The 25,971-nt window shown below is 54.8% G+C and overlaps 2 protein-coding genes across 2 annotated transcripts in view; one reads left to right on the forward strand and one right to left on the reverse strand.

Moving 5' to 3' along the window:
* The window catches only part of LOC114082774 (E3 ubiquitin-protein ligase rififylin), a 786,130-nt gene that overhangs the window by 332,647 nt on the left and 427,512 nt on the right, over positions 1–25,971 (reverse strand). The gene's annotated exons all lie outside the window — the stretch shown is intronic.
* Positions 19,122–25,971, forward strand: part of LOC139703716 (transmembrane protein 132E) — a 49,004-nt gene continuing 42,154 nt past the window's right edge. Inside the window, exon 1 of the mRNA XM_071607163.1 lies at positions 19,122–19,188. Coding sequence (XP_071463264.1) covers positions 19,122–19,188 — 67 coding nt within the window. The remainder of the gene's footprint in view (positions 19,189–25,971) is intronic.

Here is a 25,971-nt window from a genome sequence, read left to right on the forward strand (position 1 = left end):
CTGAACTATATCTCCAGCCCATTTTATTTATTAGTTTCAAGAGAATGCCCTGCCACATTGCTGAGGCTGGCCTTGAACTTGCAATCCTCCTGCCTCCATCTCCCAAGTCTCTGGGTTTACAAGTGTGTGCCCCAGTGCCTGGCCTGAACTCTCCTAGTTTTGAACAAATCTCAGCTCTGGCAGGGAGTCCCAGCATCTGAAGTTTGGGCTTCATTATTTGTTGTTTCCTGCACGGAGGATCAAGGGGCATGTACTCCCCCAACTTCCCAGAGGAAAACAATATGTCTTTTTAGCAAGTAGTTATTTGAAAGTGATGTCAAAACAAAAGTCATTGTTTTCCTCTCTAAAATCTCAGAGCACTTCTGTCTTTCCAGTGACTTCTCTCTGCCGCCTGCTTGCCTGCTCACCTGCCTGTCTCTTCATCTGATTCTCTCTCTCTCTTTATCTCTCTGTGTCTCTCTGTTCCTCTTGTCTCTCTTTATAGTTTTGCCTCTTTGATCTCTCATAGTCTGCCTGTGTTATCCATCTTTCAGTTTTTCCTAGACTGACTTTTTTTTTTCCCCACCCATTCTGAATTTCTGAACTTGGAACCAATTCACTCCCCGTGTCCCAGGGCTACGGCTGAAAGTGTCTACTAGGTACGAAGGTTCAGGACCATGGACAGAGTGCCACATGGGCCCTCTGGGACCTCCAGCTTTGGAGGAAGGAGAGCAGCTCCCTGGACCAGGGGGGTGTGGAGACAAGCTCTTGGAACCCATAGGGAGGAAGTGAAGAGGCCTGAATGGGTGCAAATCGGCTCCGGTGAGAGCAGAGTGTGAAAGGATCAGGGGGTTGGGGGCCTCGAGGTAGGAGAGGGGGCCAGAGCCAGGGTCAAGGGGAAGCCATGGTTCAGTGGACCTGAGGATAAAAGTGAGATGGCCACATGTGACTGCCCGAGTGTGCAAGCGAGTGTGCTGCTAACCTGAGCAGGCGTGAAGGCAGGTGTGAGGGACGGCCAAGGGGCACGGCCCAGGATGACAGCTGGGTTGGCTTCGGGCCTCCTGGCGTTTCCCTCCTCTCTGACTGCTGCGAGGACACTGAGACCCAGGAGGGAGCAGGAGGAAGACGGGCAAACCAAGCCCCAGGGAGTGACAGGAGGGCAGAGTGATCACACCTGGAGCTCCGTGTGGCAGGGGAGATGGAGAAGGGAAGCATGCCTTTCCACCCGGCTGGTGGGTAAATATTTAGAGGGCTGTTTCCACGTGTGTAAAAACTTGGTGCGTCTGCTAGGCGGTGTTTGCGGGAGCCAGGCCAGCAGAGAAGCCTGTTGAAGCCTCCAACTCCCCGGGTTCCCCCACCCACTCCGCACCGGCCTTCTGGCTCTCCAAGACACTGGGGCACTCAGCCCACAGCACACACGCTTGCACACCAGCATCCTGCACGCAGAGACATAACCAGACACACACGGCTCCCTGGTTCCCACGAAAATGCACACACAAGCACACACCCTTGGCACCCAGACACAGATGCACACCCGACAAATGGACACGGCACTCCGCCTGCCAGTTCCCAGGCACATGCACGTACACAGGCAGCCCCACAGCTCACATGCCACTACAAACGCACCCACCGTGGCCCACATGGCTCACAGGATAGGAACACACGCTTGGTTCCCACGGTATCACACCCACAGATGGACTTATGTGACCTACCTTGAAACGCAATAGTTGCAGATTACAAAATACTGTAGGTGGACCAGCACACAACAGAGAAAGTTGAAAGACCTCACAGAGGGACCCAATGTATACTTTCAATCACATGTCACTCACTCACGCACGGGCATTTAACTCTCATGGACTCACATAACCTGTACATCACTGCAGTATGTCAGAGGCCCCAGGTGGATCCTGCAGTATCGTGTGCTGTCCTGCATATACAGCTTGCCACCACCTGCAAGGCTTAGGGCTTTCAATATAAGTTATTAGGGTCGTGGGTAAGAGACCCACTCTGTAGTCAGAAGGCCTTGGTTTCCCAGTCCCGCTATGCATGAACTAATCTTGAGAGAATGCACTCAGAATGGCACCAAGCATCTGGTGAGCACTCAATCTATTTTATCTCTATGTATCTCACAGCTTTACAAGTATTTACTGTTCCCATCATATAGGTAAGGCAACTGAGGCCCAGAAAGTGAAAGTAACTAGTCCAGGATTTTAAGAATGATGGTCCAGTAGCTTGGCACCTGCACTGCACACACCTGTAATCCCAGTGACTCAGGAAGCTGAGGCAGGAAGATCACAAGCTCAAAGCCAGCCTCAGAAACTTAGTGAGGCCCTAAGCAACTTAAAAAGATTCTGTCTAAAAATAAAATATAAGGGGCTGAGGATGTGGCTCAATGGTTAAGAGCACCTGGGTTCAAACCATGGTTAAGAAAAAAAACATGGTAAATATAGTGGTAGTGGGGTAGGGAGGATGACAGGAGTGATGATGATGATGATGACGATGATGGTGATGATAATGATGATGGTAATGGCAATGATAATGGTGATGATGATGATGATGATGATGGTGATGATGTTGGTGATGGTGATGATGTTGGTGATGTTGTTGATGATGATGATGATGATGATGGCAATGATGATGGTGATGATGATGGTGAAATGTAACAGCAGCTACTAAGCTAAGAAGAACCTGATACTATTCTAAGTACTTCCATTATACTTTATCTCATTTAGTTCCCATAGCAACCATATGAGATAAGCATTATGATTACCTTCACCTTACGGTTGAGGAAACCAAGGCCCCAAGTTGCACAGTGGATAAGGGAAAACAGAAGTTGGCTCCAGGGTCCTGCAGAGTTGTATGGACACTGCCTTCTCACCCTGGGCCTGGCCCTCCAGTAACCTCCACTGGGCTCCAGGACCCTTGAATGACACCAGGACTACTCCCTGGGACTCTTGCTCTAGACCTTTTTCACCGACTCCATCAAAACTTCTTCTCTGGTTTGTACTTTTTTCTAGAAATTCATACCTTTCCCTTGATCTGGGGTATGGGAAATCCAAGGACACTAAAGCCAAGAGCCCTGGGTTCCATTCCCAGCTCTGTAATTCCAAGAGCCCCATGGTCCTGGCCAAGTTCCTGAACTTCTCTGGCTCCCACCCTGCCCATCTATGAAATGGGAATGACTGTGACTCCCTCAGAGGGGTTGTTCCTAGGACTGGACATCTTTGTGAGCATGAATGGTTGTTGTAAATTATGAAACAGGTATTGACAGCAGCACCGGGGAACAGGGAAGCTCACAAAGCCTTGGCTCTCGGATCCTGTGCTCAGAGTAGCACCTGGATCTTTGCTTGGTTTTCTGGGGAATATTTACAAGTCCCAGGATTTTCCTGAAGAAAGTACACCAGAAAAGATAGTCCTGGGGGAGAAGAAGCAGAGCCTTAGGAGCAAACTGGCCCATACCTTTTTGTAACAATGAGATAAAATTACATCTGAGTCAGGATAGGTTAATTTATGCTTCAGTAACAAATAACCCTTCAAAAATCTCAGTGGCTAAAAGCCACATGACCTTTTGCCTATATCACATTTCTGTCACCAGTCAGCAGGAGACTCTGCTGATGGTCATCCCTGGGCCCAGAATGATGGAGAAGCTAATTTGTGTGCTGCTGGTTCCTTTACCAGAAGGAAAAGAGAGCTCACATTGGTCCCATTTTGTTGGTGAAGTGCTTGGCCTGAAAGTGACATATTCTACTTCTGCTCACAACATCATGGTGGTCAAACTAACAGGAAGAACAACTCTACCATTCAGGAAGGTAAAGGGACCACTGTAAATAACTATATGGCAGAACTCATGAAATAAATCATTGCTGTGGCCCAACACCAAACAAGCACTGTGCCCTGTAGCCAGAGCTCCCAGGATGGGTGGGTCCAGCCTGCGGTGGCAGGTAAGTGTGCCCAGTCCCACGGCAATATTCAGTGGGGGACAAGGATTGTGAAGTCCTGGAGGTGCAGATTTGGATGCTGGTTTTGCAAGTCAATATTGTGTAACCATGAAATGAACCTATTCTTTCTGAGGCTCATTTCTTACTTGTAAAACAGGGTAAATTCCCTATCCAAAAAGCTATGAGAAGATAACAGGTATGCAGTGCCTGTCGCCATGTCCGGCACATAGAGGGCACTCCAAAGGTGGAGATTTATCATTCCCTGAGGGCACAGGTGTGCAAGAGGCACCCTACACCCTGGCCCGGCCTCTGAGCTGGCATTGCCCAGCCTCTCAGTCTCTCCACACTGTGTGTCTCTGGCTCTCCTCAGGTCTCTGCAGTCCTGCCAGGCCTAGTGTGAGGATGGCACATCCCTTGCTGGTGGTTCCCATCCCTGTGGAAGGAGAGGGCTATTCTGGTTACCTGGCATCGGAGGATTCAAAGAAAACCTCAGCAGTGCATCTGCATGCCTGTTAGCAAGGAAAACAGCCATTACTGAAACCCAGCACTGGGTGACACGCTTGTCCTGACATCTCCTTCCTGTCCCCAAACCATCTGCCTCTGGCCCTAGAATCACTGGTGGGCAGCCCCAAGTTCAAGGAGCTGGAAAAGAAAGGGGGGTTGTCTTCTTCAAGCCCATCTCTCCTCAGCCTCAACTTGTCTCCCTATTCTTCCTCCAGGCTCCACCCATTAGTGTGCAGCTTCCAAATCTCTCTTGGGCCCAGACCTCTTTCTTGAGCTCTGAGTTCCTGGGTACTTCCATGCTCCAGTACAGACACCCCAGGTTCCGCCTGTCTGAACCTAACCCACCGCGACCTGGTCTTCCTCCCATGCCCCTAATGATAACGCATGAACATTTGAAGTCATTCATTGATTCAGCACAACTTCGATGCCCCCTCCAAGGCAGGCCCTGTGCCAGGAGTTGGGAGTGGAGAGAGCAAAGACAGGGTCTCCCCGCTTGGCAAGTTTTCAGGTCTTGATGGAAAGAAAGATGAGGTCCCAGCTCTGCAGGGCAATTGCAAGGACATGTGGGGGCAGAAGGGGGAGCTATGGGCACTGCAGGAGAGGCAAAGAGTGGTCAGGAAACCTCCTCGGAGAGGCATCCAGAGGGAGGAGTGTCCTGGGAACAGGTGGGAGGTGGCATTGCAGGCAAAAGGCACATAGAGAGCACTGTCCTGTAGGGCTAAAGTTTCTGGTGCAAACCTGGAAGAAAGGAGAGAGTGGGGTACGAGGTGCAAGAGTAAGCAGGGGACAAATATGTTGCCATCACTGAGCTGGGTCCTTTACTAATGGGGCCATTATGTCAGAAAAAGAGTGAGTGAGACAGGCAGTCTCATCAGACAGGGGTCTCTGGAGAATTCCCTAACCAAGCCCTGGTTCCAGCTCTATTTCCGGGGAGGCCCTTCTCCTTATGGCTTCCTCTTGGCTTCTGCCTCCTCTTAACCTGTGCTGGAATGACCCTTAAGCCCTCACTCTTCCTCATGTTTCCAGACTCTTCCATGAACTATAGTTCTTCTGGACCCTTGAGTTGCTTGTCCTTGAGTCAAGTCCACCCCAGGTCCTGCTAGCTGAATGCAGAGAGGCTTGTGGCCATCCCTGCAGGAGGGATTAGCACAGATGACAGACACTGAGGGGTGGGGGAGTTGGAGAAGCCCAGCCACCTCCTGATTCTGTGCTGCAGCAGGTCCCGGGGGCCTCAGAGGAAGCACTCGGGGTGTCTGCTGAGGGTAAAGGGAAGCCACAGATGGGAAGTTGCACTGAGTACTTAGCTTGTGTGGAACCTACCAGAATATTCAGGGGAGGCAGCCCAGGAGATGAGGGCTTCTGGGGCACAGAGTGCACTGGTGGGGGCTAGTTGCTAAAGAAAGTCCAGTTCCCAGACTCACGGAAGGCAGAACATACCCATCCCCACTTTTTTGTGTAAGTAAGGAGCCAGGGTCTTGCTCAAGGTTATTGTTGGGTGCCCGAGCTGAGCTTGGGTCCAATCTCTAGTCCAGCATTGCAGAGATTGTGGCTGAGAGCTGACAAGGGACCCTCACAGGAGGAAAGAAGCCATTTCCACCTTTGCAAGGAATGGGGAGCCCCCACCACAGCAGCCTCCTGCATGCAGCTGTCACCTGTCACCCACTTCCTCCATGTTCCATTTTGCCATGGCCAGAGGCAGGCAAATCCACAGCTGCACTGGTGCTGTGAGGGCCAGGCAGTGGGGAGACAGAAGTTCCAAGAGGAGACCTAACATCTCCTGGTGTGTCCACAAAAGCACCCTGCGACCCACAGTTCAAACCCAGAGACACACGACCCAAGCACCCCGGGCTGCCAGTCAAGGAAGAGCCCATTAGAAACCTCTCCAGGCTGCATGCTGCTCATTCTTCACCTGTTCTCCCCCTGGACACCCAGGTGAGGGTCCTGAGTAGAGACCACGAGGCAAGAGGAGCCCCTGGGTCCTGCTCAAAGTCTTCCCTGTCCTCTCAACTGCCTCTGGCCCTCGAATCACTGGTGGAGCCCCAAGTTCAAGGAGCTGGAAAAGAAAGGAGGTCTCTAAACCTCGTCTCTAATGTAGTCTATCCCTTTCCACTTTCCCTCTTGGTCTCTTGTCTCTATTCCTCTCTTGTATCCTTACAGATCTTAATGAGTCTTTCGTCTGGGTCTTCCCACGACTCTGGGTTTCTGCCTTGGTCTCCATGTGTCTATATCTGTCTTTCCTGTCTTTTTCTCTGTTTCTATGGCTCTTTTTCTGTGGCACCATTGCAGACTAGCAGAATATAAAGGGCTCCTCAGACATCATCGGGCCCAGACCTATCCTTGCAGAAATGAGGGAATTGGGGGCCCTAACAAGGAAGGGAATTGCCCATGAGCAGATAGCTAGTCTTGCCCTACTCTGGCTGGAGCCTCTCTTATTTATCAAAACTGGAGTCTTCCTTGCCAGTTTGTGCTCATGCCAACCAGAAGGAGAATGCACAGGGGAGGGGGTTGATGGTGACCCTATGGCAGCTGGTCTAGGATGCCGACCTCTGGATCAGTAGAAAAGAACTCAGTTCTGGTGATGGTTATCTGCATACATGCCACTTCACTTTGAGCCTGTCACTTAACCATTTCTAAACATTGGTTTCCTCTTCCGTGAAATGGAGTTAACTAGACACTCCTGCCGCCTGCTCATTTCTTACTTGTGGAAGGATGTACAAGTGCTTTGAACTAAATTATAAAGCACTACACAGGAATGGAGAGCAGGATGAGGACAGTGACTAATTACTAGGGATGACAATTATCCTGATGATGATAATAACGGTAGTGATGGCGATGATGGCAATGGTGGTGATGATGGTGATAATGACGGTGGTGGTAATGATGGTGATAATGGTGATGTCGTTGATGATGATGATGATGATAATGGTGGTACTGTTGATGATCCTGATGGTGATGATGACGGCGATCACGGTGATAGTGGTCGTGATGGAAGTGTGGTGGTGACAGTGGTGATGATGGTAATGGTAGTAATGATGATGGTGATAATGGTGATGGTGGTGATGATGGTGATGGTAGTGATGATGGTGATAATGATGGTGGTGGTAATGATGGTGATAATGGTGGTGCTATTGATGCTGCTGATGGTAATGATGATGGCGATCATGGAGACAGTGGTGGTGTGATGGTGACAGTGGTGATGATGGCGGTGGTGGTAATAGTGTTGATGGTAGTGGTAGTAATGGTGATGGTGATGATGGTGATGGTGGTGGTGATGATGGTGATAGCGGTGATGATGGTGGTAATGATGATGGTGATGATGGTGATCATGGTGATCATGGTGACAAGAACTGTGACAATGGCGATGTTAGTGATGATGATGATCATGTGCACAACAACAAATGCAGTGCCCTGGATCCAGCCTCCTGGTACCGAGGTGTGAAGCAGTGGGTGTGTTCCCAGCGAGCAGTCCCCCTCACCTCTCCTCCAGAAGCATCTCCCCCACTCTGTCCTAGACCAGCCTCCAATCTTCTCACCTCTCCCCAGATCTCAGATCCAGGTTTCAGGACCTGCAGCCCACCCCTCTCCCCCAGCCCCTAAAGGTGCCACTGCCACGGAGCCTGTGCATTTCCCCTCTGCCCCTGCAGCCTCAGCAGCCCTCCCTGACCACCTCCCCAGCTTCTTCTTCCCTCCGCTCACTCCTCCGCCCAGGCGAGGAGGACGAGCACACTCGGGCGGCTATTTATACCAGGGATACCTCAGTTCCCCTGCCTTGGCCTCCTTCCATTCTGCACCACCCTGCCATCAACTTTCAAAGACAAAAGGCCAGGTAGACAGAGCCCTGCTGGCTGCCCATGCCCAGCTCTTCCTCACTTCCTGGGTCAAAACCACTGTGGGATGGAAGAGGGCTGCTCATGGGGTACCAGGCCCTGCTCTCAACCCATCTCCCTTACATGAGAGTGCCCCTCAGTCTCTGGAGCCTAGGAGAAGAGCTTCCTTGTATGCAGAGATGGGGGTGCCTTTCAATGACTTCTAAACTCGGCTGCCACCCTGCCAGTCCCCCACAGGCTGGAGCCACAGGAGTGAGGCCATGGGTGGGCAGCAGTCTCTCTATGCACTGGGTGACCACATGCTCCTCCCACAGCCTCTTCCTTAACATAGGGAAGGGACCAGGACCAGTCAGGGGATCTGAGGGATGAGGAGTAGGAAGGACAGAGCCATTTGGCCACAGAACTGAAAGCTGAACTGTGAAGCTCCTATATCCTCGTCCCAGCCATGCCTCTCATATCGTGCCTCAGTTTCCCCTTTGGAGGAGGCAGAGTCCCTGTCCGATGCAGGGGCCTGCTGGGTCTCCTCACTGCAGACGTTGGCAGGGCCTCGTAGCCTCCCACTGCCCCGAACTCGCCTGGGTCACTCACAGATCCCCCGCACCTCCTCCCGCTGCTGTGGCTGCATTTTTGATGGGCACCTCTCTGGAATCAATCACTCCCTGCAGAGTCAGGCCCCAGCCCCTGACATTCCAATTAAGCACTTCACTCTGACCTTGGTTGCATCATCTCGGCTTGGAATAACGTCATCTATCTTGCCCGGATGGACAGAGCCTATAGGCCAGGCAGGGGGGGGGGACCAGCAATCCTCTCCTCCCCAGAATGGGCCTCATCACCAAAGGGACACATTTCAATCAAGGGGAACTGCAGTGCTCTCAGGAAGAAAAGCCATCAGCTTTCCCAGGGACAAGCATTCATCTCTTGTGCAGAGACAAACAGCCTTGGTAGCCACAAGGAGAGCCCCATGTTTATCCCACTGCCCTTCCCATTAGTCAGCTGTCACTCGTCAATTGGAAACTCCAGAATCCAGGTGGCAAGTGGAGGGAAGAGAGACCAAGGGCAGGGTCTAACAGGACTGGGTTAGATGTGGGTGAAGACCCCTGGCAAGGGGGACCTTGCCTGACAGGGGACATTCAACTCTTCCATGAGGCAGTCCCCAATCTGAGAGGGGAGAAGACCTTGCCATGAGACTTCCTCCAGACTAATGGGACACAGCCTTACCTGGAGGATGTCCCAGACTAAGCAGGAGTCCTGCCCTCTGGAACCCCCTTTCAGATGCAAAGACTCAGCCCTGCCTTGTGGGGGAGCATCAGCAAAGAGACTCAGGCAAGATTCGGTCTGTCCATGACCTTGGAGGCAAAGCACCTGCCTTGGAAAGTGCCATCTGAAGGGTAGACATGGGCTCCTTCCCATGGAGAACCCCACCCCCATGCACCCCTAATGTGCAGGTCAGGAGCAGCTAAGCCCCTCCATACAGCACTTCTTAGAGGGACCTTCATGATGATCCTCAGGCCGACCTGGCCTGAGTTCAAATTCCAACTGCATGCCCTTGAACCAGTGACGCAGGCTCTCTGAGGCTCCTTTCTCTACCTGGAAAAATGGGAACTTGCCTGGAAGTGAAAATGAGGCCAAGCAGAACAGTCCAGGTCTCCCAGGCTAGTAACCGAGCCAGCATCGGGGACCGGGAATGGAGCCCTGCACCTGCCACACCCTTCCTTGAGCCACCAGATGATGGCACAGGGGCCAGATGCCCAGGAGGAGTGTTAAAGGTGGCCTGGGGGTTCCGACTGCAGGCTCAGAGGCAAATAGCATTCTAAAAATTAGCATCTCTCACCCCAGAAGCAGCAGCAAAGTTGCCTCGGACGCCCCCACCTCCAAAGAGATGCTTCTGAGCTGGCACTCTTCCCTTTGGGGGTTATTTTTAGTTTGTTTTCCCAGTAATGATTCTTTTGGGTGGATTTCAGGGTTGTAGCTGTGTTCTCTCTGGGAGACGGGAGCGGTATCCATACACATTAAAAAAAAGAGGCTTGTTATTCATAGTAATTCAACTGGATTTGTAAAGTTATTATTAAGCATTTGTCACCACAAAAGTCACTCTGATTTGGCTTTCCTTGGAACTATTCTCCCTGCCCGGTTTGGTTTCCCTGCCTCACCCGGCAGCACGCAGCAACCTGTCCAGAGCACACAGCAAGATGGAGACGACTGGGCAAGAAGGTGAGTCCTTCGGGGCTTGCATCTCAGAGCGGGAATACGGTGTGGATGATCGCGGTAACGAGCATTCACAATAGAGTACCTGCCATGAGCTGGCGCAGACCCCCAAGTGCTGAGTGACTGTCAACGTCCCCGTTTACAGATGAGAAACTGAGCACCTGACGTTAAATTAGTTGTATAAGATCACACAGGGGGTGGACAGCAGAAGCAGGATTTGAACTTCAGGCCATCTGGCTCCAGGAGTTGGGTTCAGAACCATCCAGTAGAAGCCTACCCTAGGAACCACCCAGGACTGGTGGAAATGAGGCCCCCATAAGACCAGAGAACGTCCATCTCTCTGTTCTGTGCTGCAGCCTAGAACATACTTCATCCAGCTGGAGGACAGGAGTGGGACCTCAGCTAAGGAAATCACTCTACAGATGCCCCTGACTTCCTTTGAGTGTTCCCTGCTGGTGGATTCTGGGGTGGTCATAGGACGTCCCAGAACATCAGCCTCAGAGGCATTTGTAATTAGATGTGCTCAGAGCAGGTGAATTGAACCCAGGCTCCAGAAGCAGATTTTGAATAGAATCCCAGCTCTGCCCTTTCCTGGCTAGGTAGCTTGGAGCAAATTACTTTGCCTCTCTGAGCCTCCTCTTCCTTCTCTCTAAAGGGAGATAATATTTACATGTCACTCTGGATTACAGTGAAGTTTCAGAGGAGTAACGAATAGAGTCCCCCAAGACCATGCAGGGCATTGACCTCCAAAATATTTCCTCTTTTGCCCGCCACCCATTCATTCATCTGCTCGATAAACATTTAGGAACCTTTATTTCATGGACAGTACTGTGTCCAGTGTTGTGGGAGATTTAAAGGTGAGCAGAATATAGTCCTTGTCCTTAAGGATTTTATAAGTGAATAGAGGAAGCTAAGACAGAGACGGGGTGAATTCTAACGATGAGGCAGACAGTGATTGATTCCATCTGGGGGAGGTAGAACCAGGCTTGGAAGAAAAGCCTCCACAAAAAGAGAAGGAAGGAGGAACAGGTGTGCTCACAGCAAATGCCTGGCCCAGGGCTCCAGGGAGAGAAAGGCACAGCTCGTGGGGGGAGAGTGGGTCGAGGTGGGGATAGGCTGGGAGGTTGTGTCAAGCCCTCCGTGCCAATCTGGGGCACTGGAATTAATCCTGCAGGCAGTGGGAAGGCGTAGAAGGCTCCAGAGGAACACTGAGACGTAAGTGATCCAAGGATTCGATTTGGGAGGTAGGGCAGGAGCCTGGAGCAAGAATTCCCATCTTAAGAGAACAGGAAGGAGAACCTGGTTTTGACTCCAGTCCTGAAATGAGAGCCCTGTGGGAAGCCAGGGGAAGTACCCACTGCTGTGACACCCGCTAAGGCTCACAGAGACCCAGAGGGCTTGGACCGCCTATCCAGACGTGGTGTCTGCAGTGACAGGGCTTCCCCACCCAGCGGCACTGGCCTCCTCCCCAGTCCAGGCCTGGCTCCTCCTCCTCCACCTTCCCCAGCAGCCCAGACTGGCATTCGCCACCCAGTGCTTAGGTGGTGCCAACCCCAGGGGGCCAGGCAGAGTTGGCTCGACAGCTGCACGGGGTCATGGGCAGCAGCACAGGAGCCTCTGGGGAGCAGAGAGGCCCCAGCTTGTCCTCTCCTGCCTGCACACAGCAGCCAACTCATGGAAGTCATAGTAATGTCAAGAGCCTGCTGCCATTTAGCTGCTGGGCTGTAGCAGAGATAGAGCCTCTCTCTCTCTCTCTCTCTCTCTCTCTCTCTCTCTGTGTGTGTGTGTGTGTGTGTGTGTGTGTGTGTGTGTGTGTGTTTGGCCAGTGCTTTGCCCTGGAATTAAGTGGAGCTGGAAGGGGGTGGGGTGGGGAGGGATGGAGGGGGAGAGCAGCATCCAGCCTGCATGGCCCAGGTCCAAATCCTCCCTTGGCTGGGAGCCCAGGGTGGTCCCAGCTTACTGCCCACGTGTGCAGGAGGGAAGAAGGGAAAGGGAACAGCCAGGGTCAGAGTGGGCATGGGTGGGAGTGGAAGGACTGTGCTGTCTAAAGAGGGACTAACGGTGGAGATTCTAAGAGAATGAGAGTAAAAAGACTTGTGAACAGACGGTTCCAAGGGTCACAAGAGTTGCACAAGAGTGCAAGAATTGGGGTGCGTGTGCAGACACATGTGCTGCTCAAATGCTTTGTAAGCCTCCCAGTGTCTTTGGCCTTTATGTGTGAAGTTGTGACTGCATATAGCAGCTCTGAGCATGCGTGCTAGCCCAGGCAGGTGCCTCTGTGCCTGGGGACGGTGTGCCCGCGTGCCTCTCCAGCCTCCTTGCTCAGCTCCACCCAGCTCTCAGAGGTGCTGAAATCCAGCTCTCTCATGCACCAGGCTTATGAAATGTACTCCCTCTTCCTGTACCTCCTCTCTGCTGCCTCTTCTCGCCACTTCCCCTGGCCTGTGCAACTTGTCTTCCTTCAGTGCCACTCACAGAGTGGCAAAATCACCTCCTCCAGGAAGGCTTGCCTTATCCAACCACACCTGTGCCCTAGGCTGAACCAGACATCCATATGCTTCCCTCTGTGGCCGTACTCACTGCCACCATGGACCGTATACCCTGTGTCTGCCCTCCTATCTCTCCCACCTGCACTCCCTGAGGCCAGGGACCAGTTCACTCATCTAACAGAACTCTGAGCACATAGGAGGTGATTGACATCTCACTTTTCAACGACCATTAACTGAGTTCTAGATAGATGTCAGGCCAGGGGTCTAGAAGGATGAGGACAACGCAGACTTCCTACCTTCCTGGGTCTCCTATGCAGAAGAAGAGACAGACAAATCAACACAACCTGATAGATGCTTAGATGCAGGAGACACAGGGCCTATGGGTGCACAGAATAGGAGTGTTGGCCAGGGAAGTGTTGGGGAGGGCTTCACAGAGGAAACAAGTCCAAGGTGAAAATAAATGAGTGATATCAATATAACTACTAGAACTAGAATCCAAGGTCTGAGCAGAACCAACATCCACACTGACCAGGGCTGAACCTCTGAATCAATTATCTAGGGAGCCTCATTCCCTTCAGGAAAGAGAAGATTGTTTCCCAAGTCTACAGCAAAGCTGAGCCTGGTTAGGGAACTTGGGGGTGGGCACAGTGTGGACCAGGCCCATCCTGATGGAGGATTATATTCCTGTCTGAGTTGGTAACTGACTTTGTGACCTCGGGTCCATCACCAGCTCTCTCCGGACCTTGGGTTTCTTATCTACAAAAATAGAAGCAGGTAGATTCTGACCTATAATCCTAAATTGAGAACAGGACTCCATGGGGGGCAGGATTTACTGTGTAGAGATGACTGGGTGCTCAAGATGCAGAGGGAAATTGAGCAGAGGGTAATGTGCTCAGGGCTTGAGAGAGATGCCGTTGAAAGCGAGGCTGCAGAGTGCGTGGCAGGGCCAGGATGTTAGGGAACCATATGTTCCAGTGTGTCCTGAATGGTCCACTTAAGGCTGCCGTTCCAAGGTAACAATTAATAGCACCCCTTTTGATTCTCAAAATTATCTCAGTTTGGATGACCAATTATAGTCACGGTCATGAGCCATATCCCCCTGAAATTGACATGTTGGAATCCCAGCTCCAAATAACTCAGAATGCAATTGTATTTGGACATCAGGTTTTAAAAGAGGTGATTAAGTTGAAATGGGGTCATTAGCATGAAGCCCTAATCCACTACGACTGGTGTCCTTATAAGAAGAGGAAGAGACACTAGGGATCCATGAGCACAGATAAATGACCATGCGAAGACACGGCAGGAGGGCATCCATCTGGCAGTCCAGGGAAGAGACTTTGGAGAAACCAACCTAACAGCACCTTGATCTTAGACTTTCAGCTTCCAGAAATGAACTTGTTTAAGTCACCCAGTGTGTGGTATTTTTGTGATGGCAGCTGGCGCAGACTAGTAGGTTACCTCATCTTTCAGAACCAGAACCAGGTGTCCACTTGGGAAACCCACAGGCTGGGCCATTATGCCCGCTGCCCTTAGCTGCTGTCATTCGGACCTGTGGGTCAGCAGTGGTCCTGGAATTCGAGCTAGGGGGCAAAGAGGTCCAGCTTCAGGGTAGGCTGGGTGACTGTTAGGCTTGCCAAATGTCTGCACAACTGTCTGCTAAACTGGATGTAGATCTAACAGCATGTAGGTGTGAGTCTGGGTGCCAAGGAAAAGAGGTGAGAGGCCGAGCTTCTTAGGTCAGTGCTGCAGACAGCACTGCCCTCTCTTCAGAGACCCCTTGCTGCCAGAGACCCTGGGTTGACCTCCTTCACCACACTGCCCTCCCTGGGATGAATGTCCTGTTTAAGCCTAGAGTTCCATAAGCATGTCCAGGGAGATATGGTGGCCCTATCACCTATGTAATCCTGATCCACTACACATCATGTGGAAGTGTTAAGTGGGCTACGTCGCTGGGCTTTGCAATCACATTCCTCTGGTTTTGAACTGTGGTGCTACTACTTTCTAGCCGCATGACCCTAGACAATGAACTTACTTTCTCTAAGCCTCGGTTTTCTCATCTGGAAATGGCAATAATAATAGTATTTATTTAAGAGGGTTGTAGTGAGGATCCAGTTAATGCATGCAAAATGCCTGTCTGGGTGCCTGGCATATAAAAAGCCCTCATTAATATTAGCTATTAGTATTACTAGGTTCTCAATATGGGTTTGTTGATGCTCTTGAACTTGTACCATCTGGGTCTTGGCGGTCTTGTTCAACCTATGCATTCTAGCGCCTATCACAATGCTTCATACCTAAAATTAGAGTTCAATAAAAATTCAAAGTATTTAATAAGGCGATTGAATTAATGGGCCTTAATTTTTGCAGCTGTAAAATGAGAGGGCTAACTCAGGACATCTGGAGTCCTCCTGTAGCTGAAAAAAGACTGGGACTCCATAGTGATCCCAGGAACATCCTCTTAGTGATGTGCCACATTGGTTTGTTCTGTCTTCCGTTAGCAGGCATCCTGACAACCAGGGCTGTGCTGAAGGGCATGCTGTGAAGGTCCACTGTGGGGCAGGCTGGGCAGGGGAGGAAGTGGGTTCTAGTTTCAGTCTGGGCCCTTGATAGGCATCCCTGCAAGGGTCTGAACCCCACCAGCTATCCATCTACTTGGAAGGAGGTGAGGGCTGTTCCAGGCACCCCAGGAGCTAAAAATTGAGATGACCCCCAACCACTGCCAATCTTCTATTCAGAAAGACACTCCACCCCAACCAGGAAGGGAAAGCAGAAAGTTAAGAAGGTGCTTATTTGGCATGGTTCCTCCCTGAGCCTGGACTCCATCTGGTGGAACTGCTCCACAGACCTGCCCCTCTGATGTTGGGGATCGTCCCAGTACTGTTGTGAAAGAGAGGGAGGAAGAAGGGGAAACTGAGTCGGGGCTGGGAGAAGAAGCATGTGTGTGAGTTCCTGATACTGTGTTCAGCTTCTAGAGTGGGCTGAACCACTGGCCCTCCAGCTCCTGTGGAAATTGCAAAGAATCGTGAAGAAGGAACATTTGATCCACTTCGCCGGGGACAGCAGCCTTATCTCTTCCCTCTGGCCATCCTCAGATCCCATTCCTCTCCAATCAGGTGGGTGGGCAGGGATGGAAGGACCCCCTTCTTTCCTCTCTTCTTGGAGTCCTCTCCAGACTCAGGAGGTGGTTCTCTCCCCCTACTCCCACACGTAAGCCTGATTGCTGGCTTGCCTCTCAGTGGGATGGTTAATAAGCCCTTGGGTGACATTAATTGCCATCAGGCATTAGGGGCCTAATGAGAATCATCTTCTTTGACTACTCCAGCACCTTCCATCCCCAGGGCCTCCAAGAGCCGGGCCAACCCTCCCCACACTACATCTCCAGCTCCAGACAGATGTGGGCGTGGGGGAGGGGCTCCTGCAGGCAAGCTGAGGCAGGGACAGACAGCAGCCCGGGAAGAGGGGGGCTTTCTGGAGCCATTTTCCAAAAGAAAAAAAAAAAAAGTCGCTTTCCTGGATGAAAAGGAAGTTCATAGGGTCTAGAGGGCTGAGTCAGGCAGATAGGGGTTGGAACAGAGCACCCCAAGCAGCATTGTTCAGACCTGTCTCACCCCACACTCTCCATTCTAGTTGAGTGCAGGGGTATGGAGAGGTAATCTTCAAGACCCTTGTTCCCCCGCAAAGGGGGGGGGGCATAGGACTGAAGACCCTTTTCCTCCAGAGTAGAGCAGGATTGAGAACAGGCCTCTGGGGGTTAGGGCATGATGCTCAATGATGCTACAAAATCATTGCTATTGATCCAATGCTTGATTGACCGTTGACGGTTGACTTGTCCAGTCTGATCTTGGTTGTGAACTAATGGAAAGGGCCTAATGGTGGGAATGAACGGCCATCCCATCCACCCCTCCCCCTCACCAGCGCGTGCCTGGGTGAATGTGCAAGAAGGGCAGTTCCTCGCCCAAACCCCAAACCCCTTTAAAGGTTTGCAAAACAACCTGTAAGCTGGCAGTCGCTCCTCTCTGGCCTCCACCCCCTGCTGCCAGAGGACTGGGTCTACCAGGAGCTGGGACCCTGGCACATCCCAGCACGAAGCTGAGCCCGAGAGCTCCTGGGCGCGGCAGCTAGACTGATTCCCACCGGTGCCCTGGGAAGCCCCACGCAGACCCTGGTGGTGGGGGCAGGGTGCCCCCTACCCGCGCCTCTGGCTGAACGACTGTAGAACACCTCCGACCCCAGCGAGGAGCTTGCATCCTTTGAAAAGGGACATCGGCGACTGCGGTGGCATGTACCGGAGAGAAACGCAACCGCTGCAGCCAGCCAACCCCACTTGGGTCCCAGCGCTAGCCTGCGTCAGGGAGGAAAAATGAAACGTAAAAGCGAGGAGAACGGAATCGCTGGGTCGACTCTTGCCCGAGTCTCATTAAGGAGCCGCGCGCGCCCCCAGGCTGGGAATGCGGAATGGACACGTGGACAGACGAGGGGGAGCTGGGGCGGGGGGGAGCCTCCGTGGCGCGCGAGCCGTGGGCCGCGCGCTCCAGGCCACGTGACCACGGGGAATCTGGGAGGGGAGGGGAAGGAGGGGAGGGAGCGCGCCAAGCTCTGCGCCCGCTACTGCTCGGGTGGGCGCTGAATCCTCGACCCAGGAGGAGGGCGGCGAGCGCGAGTGTGTCTCCCGAGTATTTTACGGTGGAGCAGCCGGCGCGAGCGCCGAGGAGGCGGTGGCGGCGGTGGCGACGGCTTCGTGCAACTGTGGTTCCCCCCGCCTCCTCTTCCTTATAGCTCCTTGATTCTTCTACTCCCCCTACACACGTCCATGGGGAGCCGGCCCCGCTGCTGGCACCTTTCTGTTCGGCCCGATAGGCACCAGCTGCCGCCTCCCCGGCCCGAGGCTTCGCAGGTGCCGGGTGCCCTGGCCGCTGGCTCGGCGCCCGTGTCTGGCCACCCGCAGCCGGGACTGGTGCGGCGATCCTCTCGCCCAAACTGACTCCGAGAGAGCGAGAGCCGATGCCCTGCTGCACTGAGACAGCGGGAGAGCGGGCGTCCAGGGGCAGGGCGGGGGCGGCGGGGAGCAGGAGACGTCGGAGAGTCTGAACCCCGGAAAAGTTCAAGGTTTGTGCAGGTCCCCCCCCCCCCCCCCCAGGGAAGGCGAGGAGCGAGGCGGGGCAGCGCGCCTCTCTGCTGATACAGCGAGACCGGGGAGGGGAGGCCGGGAGCTGCAGAGGGTTGGCGGAGCCCCTCTCCATCCTACAACGTTGTGGTCTGGAAGCTGGAGTCGATGCTCTGGGTAGGAAGGGCTCGGATCAGGGCGCATTAGCTGGCTTTACCGCTCCCTCGTTTCTCTAAGCCCCATCTCATCTCCTCTGGGGCAGCCGGTTCTGGCCGCACCACCCTAGCCCCAGACACCAAGCTGCTGCCGGGCCAGGAGGCGCGGGGCCTGCCTGTGATGAGCGCGGGCCCTGGTCGAGACGTGAGAGAGAGCGCTGGAGTCCAGGAGCGAGCCCTGGAAGGGGACAAACATCTGGCCACCCGCTTCGGGCATTCCGTCTGGGCGTCGCCTAGGGTGGTGGCGATCCACGTCGCCCGTCTCAGCACTGCACGGAAACTTTTCCTTCTCTGGATGGATTAAAGTTGCCTTGATTTTCTCTTTGCGAAAGAAATCATTCATTTGCACCCGACCTAGGATTTTTATGCTGAGGCTGCTGCAGGGCTCTTGGAGGAAGAAAGCTGCGCTCTCCATGTGGGGTTACCACCGAAACCAAGGAAATCGGGGCTTCCGTTGGCAATCTGCACCCTCAAGCGAGTTCAAATTCGAGCTGGGCCGCGGGGCCAGGGGATTCGGCGCTTGTCTCTAAGCGGCCCCCGGGACGTCCGCGGCCACCGGGCCCCGGGACTGCACGTGCGGCTCCCCCCTCGCCTCACAGATCCTGCAGGGGGCACCAGCCGAGGGAGGTGGAGGCTCCTCCCGCCCGGAGCTGCGCCCCCACCAGCTCCGAGGGTGTAGCCAGCGGCGCCTGGGACGCCCCCTCCCCGCAAAGTGTCCCCGAATTGCGCTCCTTGGTCACCAAAGCTTCTGCAGAGACAGCTAGGCGCCACCGCCACACTGAGTTGGATGTGACCAAGCCCATCCTGGGGCCAAGTCATCGTCGACTGTTGTCCCCTCGGACCCCTTCGGCCCCGCCTCGGCCATGGCCCCAGGGATGTCGGGCCGCGGCGGCGCCGCCCTGCTCTGCCTTTCGGCGCTGCTCGCCCACGGTAAGTGTCGCGGCGCAGACTCGGGGGTGAAGATGCGGCGGGCGCCACTGGAGGGGGCACAGGGAGGACCGGAGAAAGGAGAACCCCTATCTCTACCCCCCGGACTCTGCCGCCGCTCCCAGCCTGGCGTCTTGGGCTGCGGCTTGAGTTATCGCCGGCCCCTAAGCCCTCTGGCGGGAGCTGAAGCTCGAGACCCGCGGAGGGGACCGAGCCCGGCCCAGGAAAAGGGCTGGGGGGGGGGGGGGGGGAGGAGGGTTCGCTCCATTCCTCCCAGGGTTAAAAAGAAGGGTCTAAACCCGAGAACCTGGGGGCGTGTCCGCCTACGGTAATCTAGAGGGGTCTGCTGGATCGCGTTCCAGCCTCCCCACCCGCGGTTCCCCCTGCAGCGGGCCGGGCGGGGGGTTGTTGGGATCCGTGCGATCGCATCTTCTCCGGCCGCTGGCGCGCAGGCGGGTGCGGGGCCGCGCGGCCCGCTGTCTGGCTTCCTGCGGCTGTCCTGGAGAAGGGAAGTGGACTGACAGGGCCCCGGGAGCCGCGGCCGCCCGGCCGCCCGCGGTCCTGTGAGCTGCATCTAAATGGCCGGCTTAGCGGAGCCAGGAGGCGGGGGGTTTGGGCAGCAGGCGCAGGCAGGGCGCGCGGAGGGAGCGGGCTCCGCGCTCTCGCTTTCTGCAATCTGTTGCGTCTGCTCCCCAGGCTCGCCCCGGGTTCCTCGGGAAAGGGGTGGGAGAGGGAGGGGCTGGGCTGGCGCGCTTTGGCTGTGGGACGGGGGGACACGGATGGGGGACAGAGGGTCTCTGAACAGCCCCCCAGCGTGGTAACTCAGACCAGACGGAAGGTGGCTGCGGCGGGCCTTCCGCAAGCTGGAGATGCTCCAAGAGGAGAAGGGAGAGGGAGAGGACCCGAGGGAGGAGAATGGAGAAGAGCAGCCTCTGCCCTTCCCAACGTGTATCCGACCGGCCCGGGACACATTTCCCCAACCAGCAAGGGCGGGGTGGAGAAGGTTTCGATACCCCACGCTGAGGGTGAGCCTCGGACAGGATGGAGAGGGACTTGACGGAGGGGGTAGTGGCCTCTCCACGTTGGAGGAAGACTCTCCTTGTTCTGCGCTCAGCTTTTGCCCAGAGCTGCCCAGTCCCTAGGAGCCTGCCCAAGCGCGCCATGTGTGTGCCCAAGGTCTCTAGCCAGCGGCCTCCCTCACCCTGACCAGGGTGCATTCTCAAGGTTGAAAGAATAAGAAAAAGAATGGTCTCTCAGAATCCAAGGGTCCTGGGGCCAGGAGGGGGAGGGGAGTTGGCTGACCGTTCTCTATGAATGGGGATTGGTTGTTCCCCGTGGGGAGTGACTCTAGGGGGCTGTTTTGCCTTCAGTTCACCAGTGATAGCAAACCTCAGTTCTCTACTACAAGAGCAATGGGCAGGGCAAGCGCCAGCCTGGGGTAGGTGGAAGTGGGTGGGGCGGCTGGGAGTGCAGCTGAACCCCAAATCTCTGCCTGCTGGGGTTTGCAAGACTGAGGATGGGAAAGGGGTAGAGGTGGGCTCCCCTGTACACTGGAGCTGCGGGCTGCTGGCGACTAGCCCCGGTGAGCATGGAATCCAAGTGCCCAGCAGGAGGAAACCTGGGAGCTCAGGACTGGGTCCAGGCATGGTTCTCCCCACCTTTGCATTTTGCTGTCAGACTTCCATCCCGAAATCCAGTTAAGACCTCATGCAGCTCAAACACTGTCCTTAGGTCTCCACCGACCCACCCCTTCCTAATCCCTCAGTTTGGCACTAAATTTCTTTTCCCCTCTGTCACCTGCCAGCATCTTGTCTGCTTTTTAGGCTCCAGTTCCAGGTGGGCCTTGGTTGCTGCCTGCAAGTGCCTGGGATTGTTTGCTCTCTGCTTCTGGTTTTCCTTAGGAACCCAAGGGTCTCCCTGCTGGTGGTCCTGGAGCAGTGGGCAAAACCGTGGCTTTTTCCTCTGTCTGTCACATAGCCACTGGTAGCCCAGTGCTGCACGCATGGGGCTCAGGACCTGGCTGCAGGAAGAAAACACTTGAGGTGGGGCAGGCTTCCGCCTCCTGACTGTCTGACTCCCTCTCCAAGCCCCTCCTCCCCTGAGACAAGGGGCATCTTCCCCATCCCATGTCTGAGTCTCCCCTCTGCTCTGGGGAAGATGCTTAAAACTTGGGGATCCCCCGAATGGGAAAGGCCCAAATAAAAGAAACCTCCCCCTGAAAAAAAAGGTCCCCTGGCCCTTCCTCCTCCAAGGCTGCCTGATGGCCATTCTGCCAACCATTTCCACTGATAAGGAAGGCACATGGACTTAATCTCAAGCCTAATTCACGGTTGGGTTTTCTGGGTGGTCCAGGATGCTGTCGGGGTGGAGGGGCAGGTGCAGTTGTTCGACGCCTGGCAGGATCCTGGGTCACAGGGTTCTGACCACACAGACAGTCTGGAGGCAAGTAGCCTGGGTTTCTGTCTGACTCTGGCGCCACTGGGGAGGGTGACCTTGGCCTGCCTCCATCGTGCCCCCACCTTCCACGGGCAGTGTGGTCTCTGGCCCATCCATGCCCTCCTCTCTTTCTGCCAGGACTGCTGGGCAGAGAACCCCCCATTTCCTTTCAGGGCCCAGCTCAGCTCAAAGGGTAGATGGTGGGGGGTATCTGGGTCCCCTTGAGACTGTTGCCAGTCTCAAGGCCTCTTCCAGAGATCATCTGTGAAGGCCATTTTCTTGATTCTGTCTTTGGGGAGACTCTCCTCCATATTTAGTTTGAATGTGAGTTTGGGAGGACCGGCTGGTGGCTCAGTCTGTGGCAGAGCTGATCATATCAGCTGCCTTAGTCAGCTTTGCCCTGGTGTCCAATATCCTCCATGGACATGTCCCTATGGACATCTTCATGTCTGGTACACCCCTCTCCATCCTCCATGTACCTCATGAGGAGTAACTCTTCACTCTCCTGCCTTTTCGCTTTCCACGTGCCGTTCTCTCCATCTGGATTACCCTTCCTCCAGAAATCATTTCCTACCCTTCAAAGCACAGTTCAGTTATCACCTCCTCCGGGGAGTCTCCCTAGATTTCCCAGTGACTGCTCTCTCCAGCAGCCCTCCTGCCCCAACAGAAGTACTAGAACTGTCTTGGTGTTGCCTCTACATATCCTCCTGCCTTTCAGAGACTAAGCCAGGCTGGGCACACACAGGAAGCATGTGCACAGGCGTGTTTACCTCCTGACTCCCACCTGCTTCGAGGACAGGAGACAGTCACATCTTCCATGTCTTTGCCTCTCACTCCAGTGCTTCACACATAGTAGGTGCTCAGAAGAACTGGATGAGGCGAGGGAGAGAGCTCTGGGTGCTGGGGCAGAAGAGGGACAGGGGAGGAGACAGGCAGGGACGCTAGGAAGAGAGCAAGAGGAAGGAGCAGGCCCATGCCATGCCCCTCGAGTGGCATCTACAAAACACATGGATCCCAGGTGTCGTGTTATGACATGGTCTCAGAATATAAATGCCAGTGTCCCCCATTGCTCTGGGTGCATGATCTCAAGTGCGTGTGGCCCCCGGCCCAGAAAGCGCAGAGTTTCTCCCTAGGCTGTGTCCACGCTCCCCATTCCATTCCCCTGATGACCCAAGCCGGGGCCTCCTTTGGAGATGCAGGAGGACAGGGCCAGGCTGGGGTGGCCCCGCTGCTGGGAGCCAGGTGTGTGCTACCTTCCTCCTCCCACACCCCTGCTCCTCCTGGCCACATGGAGCCCGGTGCCACCACACAGCCTTGTTAATGTTTGAGGCCAGTAGGTGGGGATGTGTTATAAACTTGGTGACAGAAAATGAGCTTTATTGGAATCTGTTCTGAGGATGGCTGGGTGCTTGGCTCAGGAGGTGCGGCCCCTGTGGGCTATCAGGGTGATTCCGAGGCCCTGCTGGGGGCCAGATAAGCCCCCACGGACCCCTGAGGCTGGGGGCAGGTGTGATGCTCCTGCAGACACCAGACCTGAGAGGGGCTGCCCCCCACCCCCAGGGCCTGGCCCACTGCCTGCCCGGGGCAGGGTCTCGCTTTGTTCCCTGCTCATCATGTAGTGACATCCACAGAGCCATCACGTCCAACCACTGGATGGCTGAGGAAAATGGACACGCAAGGCCAAGGGCTGACCAAGGTCATCCCCCAAGTTAGTTCTGGAACCAGGACCAGCCCAGAGCCTGAACAGGGCTCCTGGATTGACGGAAGGCCCCCCCCGCCCAGCCATCCTCCCTCTCCACAGCCTCTTCCAGTCTCCAGGCAGCCTCTGGCCTAGCAGGGGAGGCCATCCATCACTGTAGCGTTCCTTAATCAACCTGACCAAGCACTAAAAAAGAAACACAGAAGGGTTGGGTCTCCCTCCCAGCTCCCAGTGTCGAGCTCCAGGCCCAGTTGCAGAAACCAGGCAGCCCTGGGTTCTCGCCATCGCAAAGCAGTTTGAAGCCACAGCCCCCAGGACGCAGGACGCCTGGGTTCAAACACGGACTGTCATCGAGACTTGCTGCGTGGCCCCAGGAATCTCGCTCCTCCCTGAGACCTCTTTTCCTCCTCTGCCATTGCAGAGAGGAGGAGGAACTGTCCAGGCCCAGTCCCGCCCTTGCTTGGTGATGAGAAGCCCCCTCATCACCCCTCACCTTCCCGGGCCTCCCTCCATGGGCACTAACATGGGCAGGCGCTAACAAGCGGGGATGATCTCCTCCCGCCCCTTCCCCAGGGTCTCCCCCACTCCTTCCTCGCCCGTGCTCAACACGGAATTTTAATAAGAAATTAATGAACCGGTTATGTGCGTATATATATATATTTTTTTTCCAAGAAAATAAATGTCCTTTCCTATTTTCCTTCTCTTGTCTTTTTAAATGCAAAGAAAGGCAGGACGCGTTATCAGCCACTCAGCCGGCTGCGCCATCTCCAGCCGTCCCCAAGGATGAGGCAGGGTGTCACAGAGCACCAGCACTCAGCCAGCCTCACACACCAGTCTCTGGGGGACAAATGGACAGCCCAGGGAGGGGGTCCTGAGAAGTGAGGCCAGCACGGTCACAGGGGGACAAGCCAGCCCTGAGAGCACCCTCAGCACCCACAGGCTGCAAGTCCAGAAGTGACCGTCCCCTTTCCACTCTTCCCTTTGCCCCTTTTAGCTCCCCTCCCTCCTAACCCCCTCCCCACACACTCCAGCACCCCAGGCTCTGCTGGCTAACAGACAGCCCAGCAGGATGGAGTGGAAAATGGGAGCAATTACCTAGATAATTCAGTGCTTATTGCACAAATGAATGAATGCAAGAATGAATTATTCAGTGCAAAAAAAAAATGGGGGTAGAAAAGATAATTGAAGAAAATCTCCCCCCCCCTTTTTTTTGCCTAAATTATCTAAATAATTATCTGCCTTTGGAAAGTTCTCCTTTTTATCCAACTCGAGTCCTTCCCACTGCATTCTCACCCACACCTATGGCCTATGGGGATGAGCGACTGGAGACTCTCTTGGCATAAATGACTTCCCTAATCAGTTCAAACTGGGAGCAGTGGGAACATGTGGACTGGCTGGTGTGGGGTTTCTCAGCTTATTGTGTCTCCCGGGGCCCATCTCTCTCCTGATCCTAGGAGGGGCTGAGAGAATAGTGTGCCCATGGTCACCAGGATGGATGGATGTCTCTTAAAGCAGTTCAGGTTCCCCGAAGGCATCTCCATCTAAGACGTCCAGGCCCAACAACATGGGGACCTCCAGGGCAGACCCCTGGCCCCAGGGAGAGCAGACAGCCAGAACACCCCTCCCCTCTGCCGCAGACCCCTCCCCAGGATCATAGCCCCAGCAGCGACCAACTTCAAACAGGAGAACCGCACTGCACTGGGTGGCAGCCTCTCTGTTTTACTGAAGGAGAGGAGAAGAGATGGGGTGCCCTCAGGGAGCGCCCCATTTGACAAGAGAGGCAGCCTCGTCTCCACAGAGGCCCATCTGATGAGCAGCCTGCACAGGTGGCCATGGTCGCCTGCTTGCCGCGGGTCTGGTGGGAGAGACGCCCCTTTGCTCAGAGATTGTAGGGCCCTCCCTTAGGGTCCTCCCGCCCCGGCCCTGAGACCTGGGGGCTGTGGGGAGCCTGGCTCTGGCCCAGAAGTGGATGTATTTTTGGCAACTTGGTTCAGATGATGCAGCAGACTTGTCACGGCAGGAGCAAGGTGTCGTGTCGGTGGGAGCCAGAAGAGAGGCGCATGCTCAGTGCGCGCCTGCTCAGTCGCGGTCCCACGCCGCCTCGTGGAGAGTTCCAACCGCCTGTGCGGTTCAGATCCACTTGACGCTCATGGTGGCCGCCACGTGCAGGTAGCCCTGTGGTCCCCATTTCACAGAGCCCTGGCCTCACCAGCTTTGGAAGTCAGGTTTTCTGAGCCGGCACAGGGAGGTCTTCTTAGCAAACCTCTCCGTGTCCTGCAAACAGGGACCAAGCACAGAATGAGCCACAGAGACAGGGACCACCCGTGGGAGCCTCTCCAGCCTCACCTGGAGCTGCCCTCCACCCCTCTCCTGGGCGAGTCATGCTCTTTCCCACATCAGAGCTTCTGCACCTGCTGCCCCCTCTGACCCGAGCACCTTCCCACCCATCACCTGCCCAGCTCCCCAGCCACAGCATGTCCACCAGAGAAGGCCACTCGATTATCATGTGAGCAGATTTGCTGTGCTTTTCATTAGGCTTCCCCACTGGCCCTGGGCTCACGTGGACACAGACAGGGCGTGATGGCTTCGCGGCCACTGCCCACCCAGGGGTGTCTGACGAGAAGCAAGCCTTTGGTAATGGGCCAGAGGAA

The sequence above is a fragment of the Marmota flaviventris genome, assembly GCF_047511675.1.
Source record: "Marmota flaviventris isolate mMarFla1 chromosome 17 unlocalized genomic scaffold, mMarFla1.hap1 SUPER_17_unloc_1, whole genome shotgun sequence".
Lineage (NCBI taxonomy): Eukaryota > Metazoa > Chordata > Mammalia > Rodentia > Sciuridae > Marmota > Marmota flaviventris.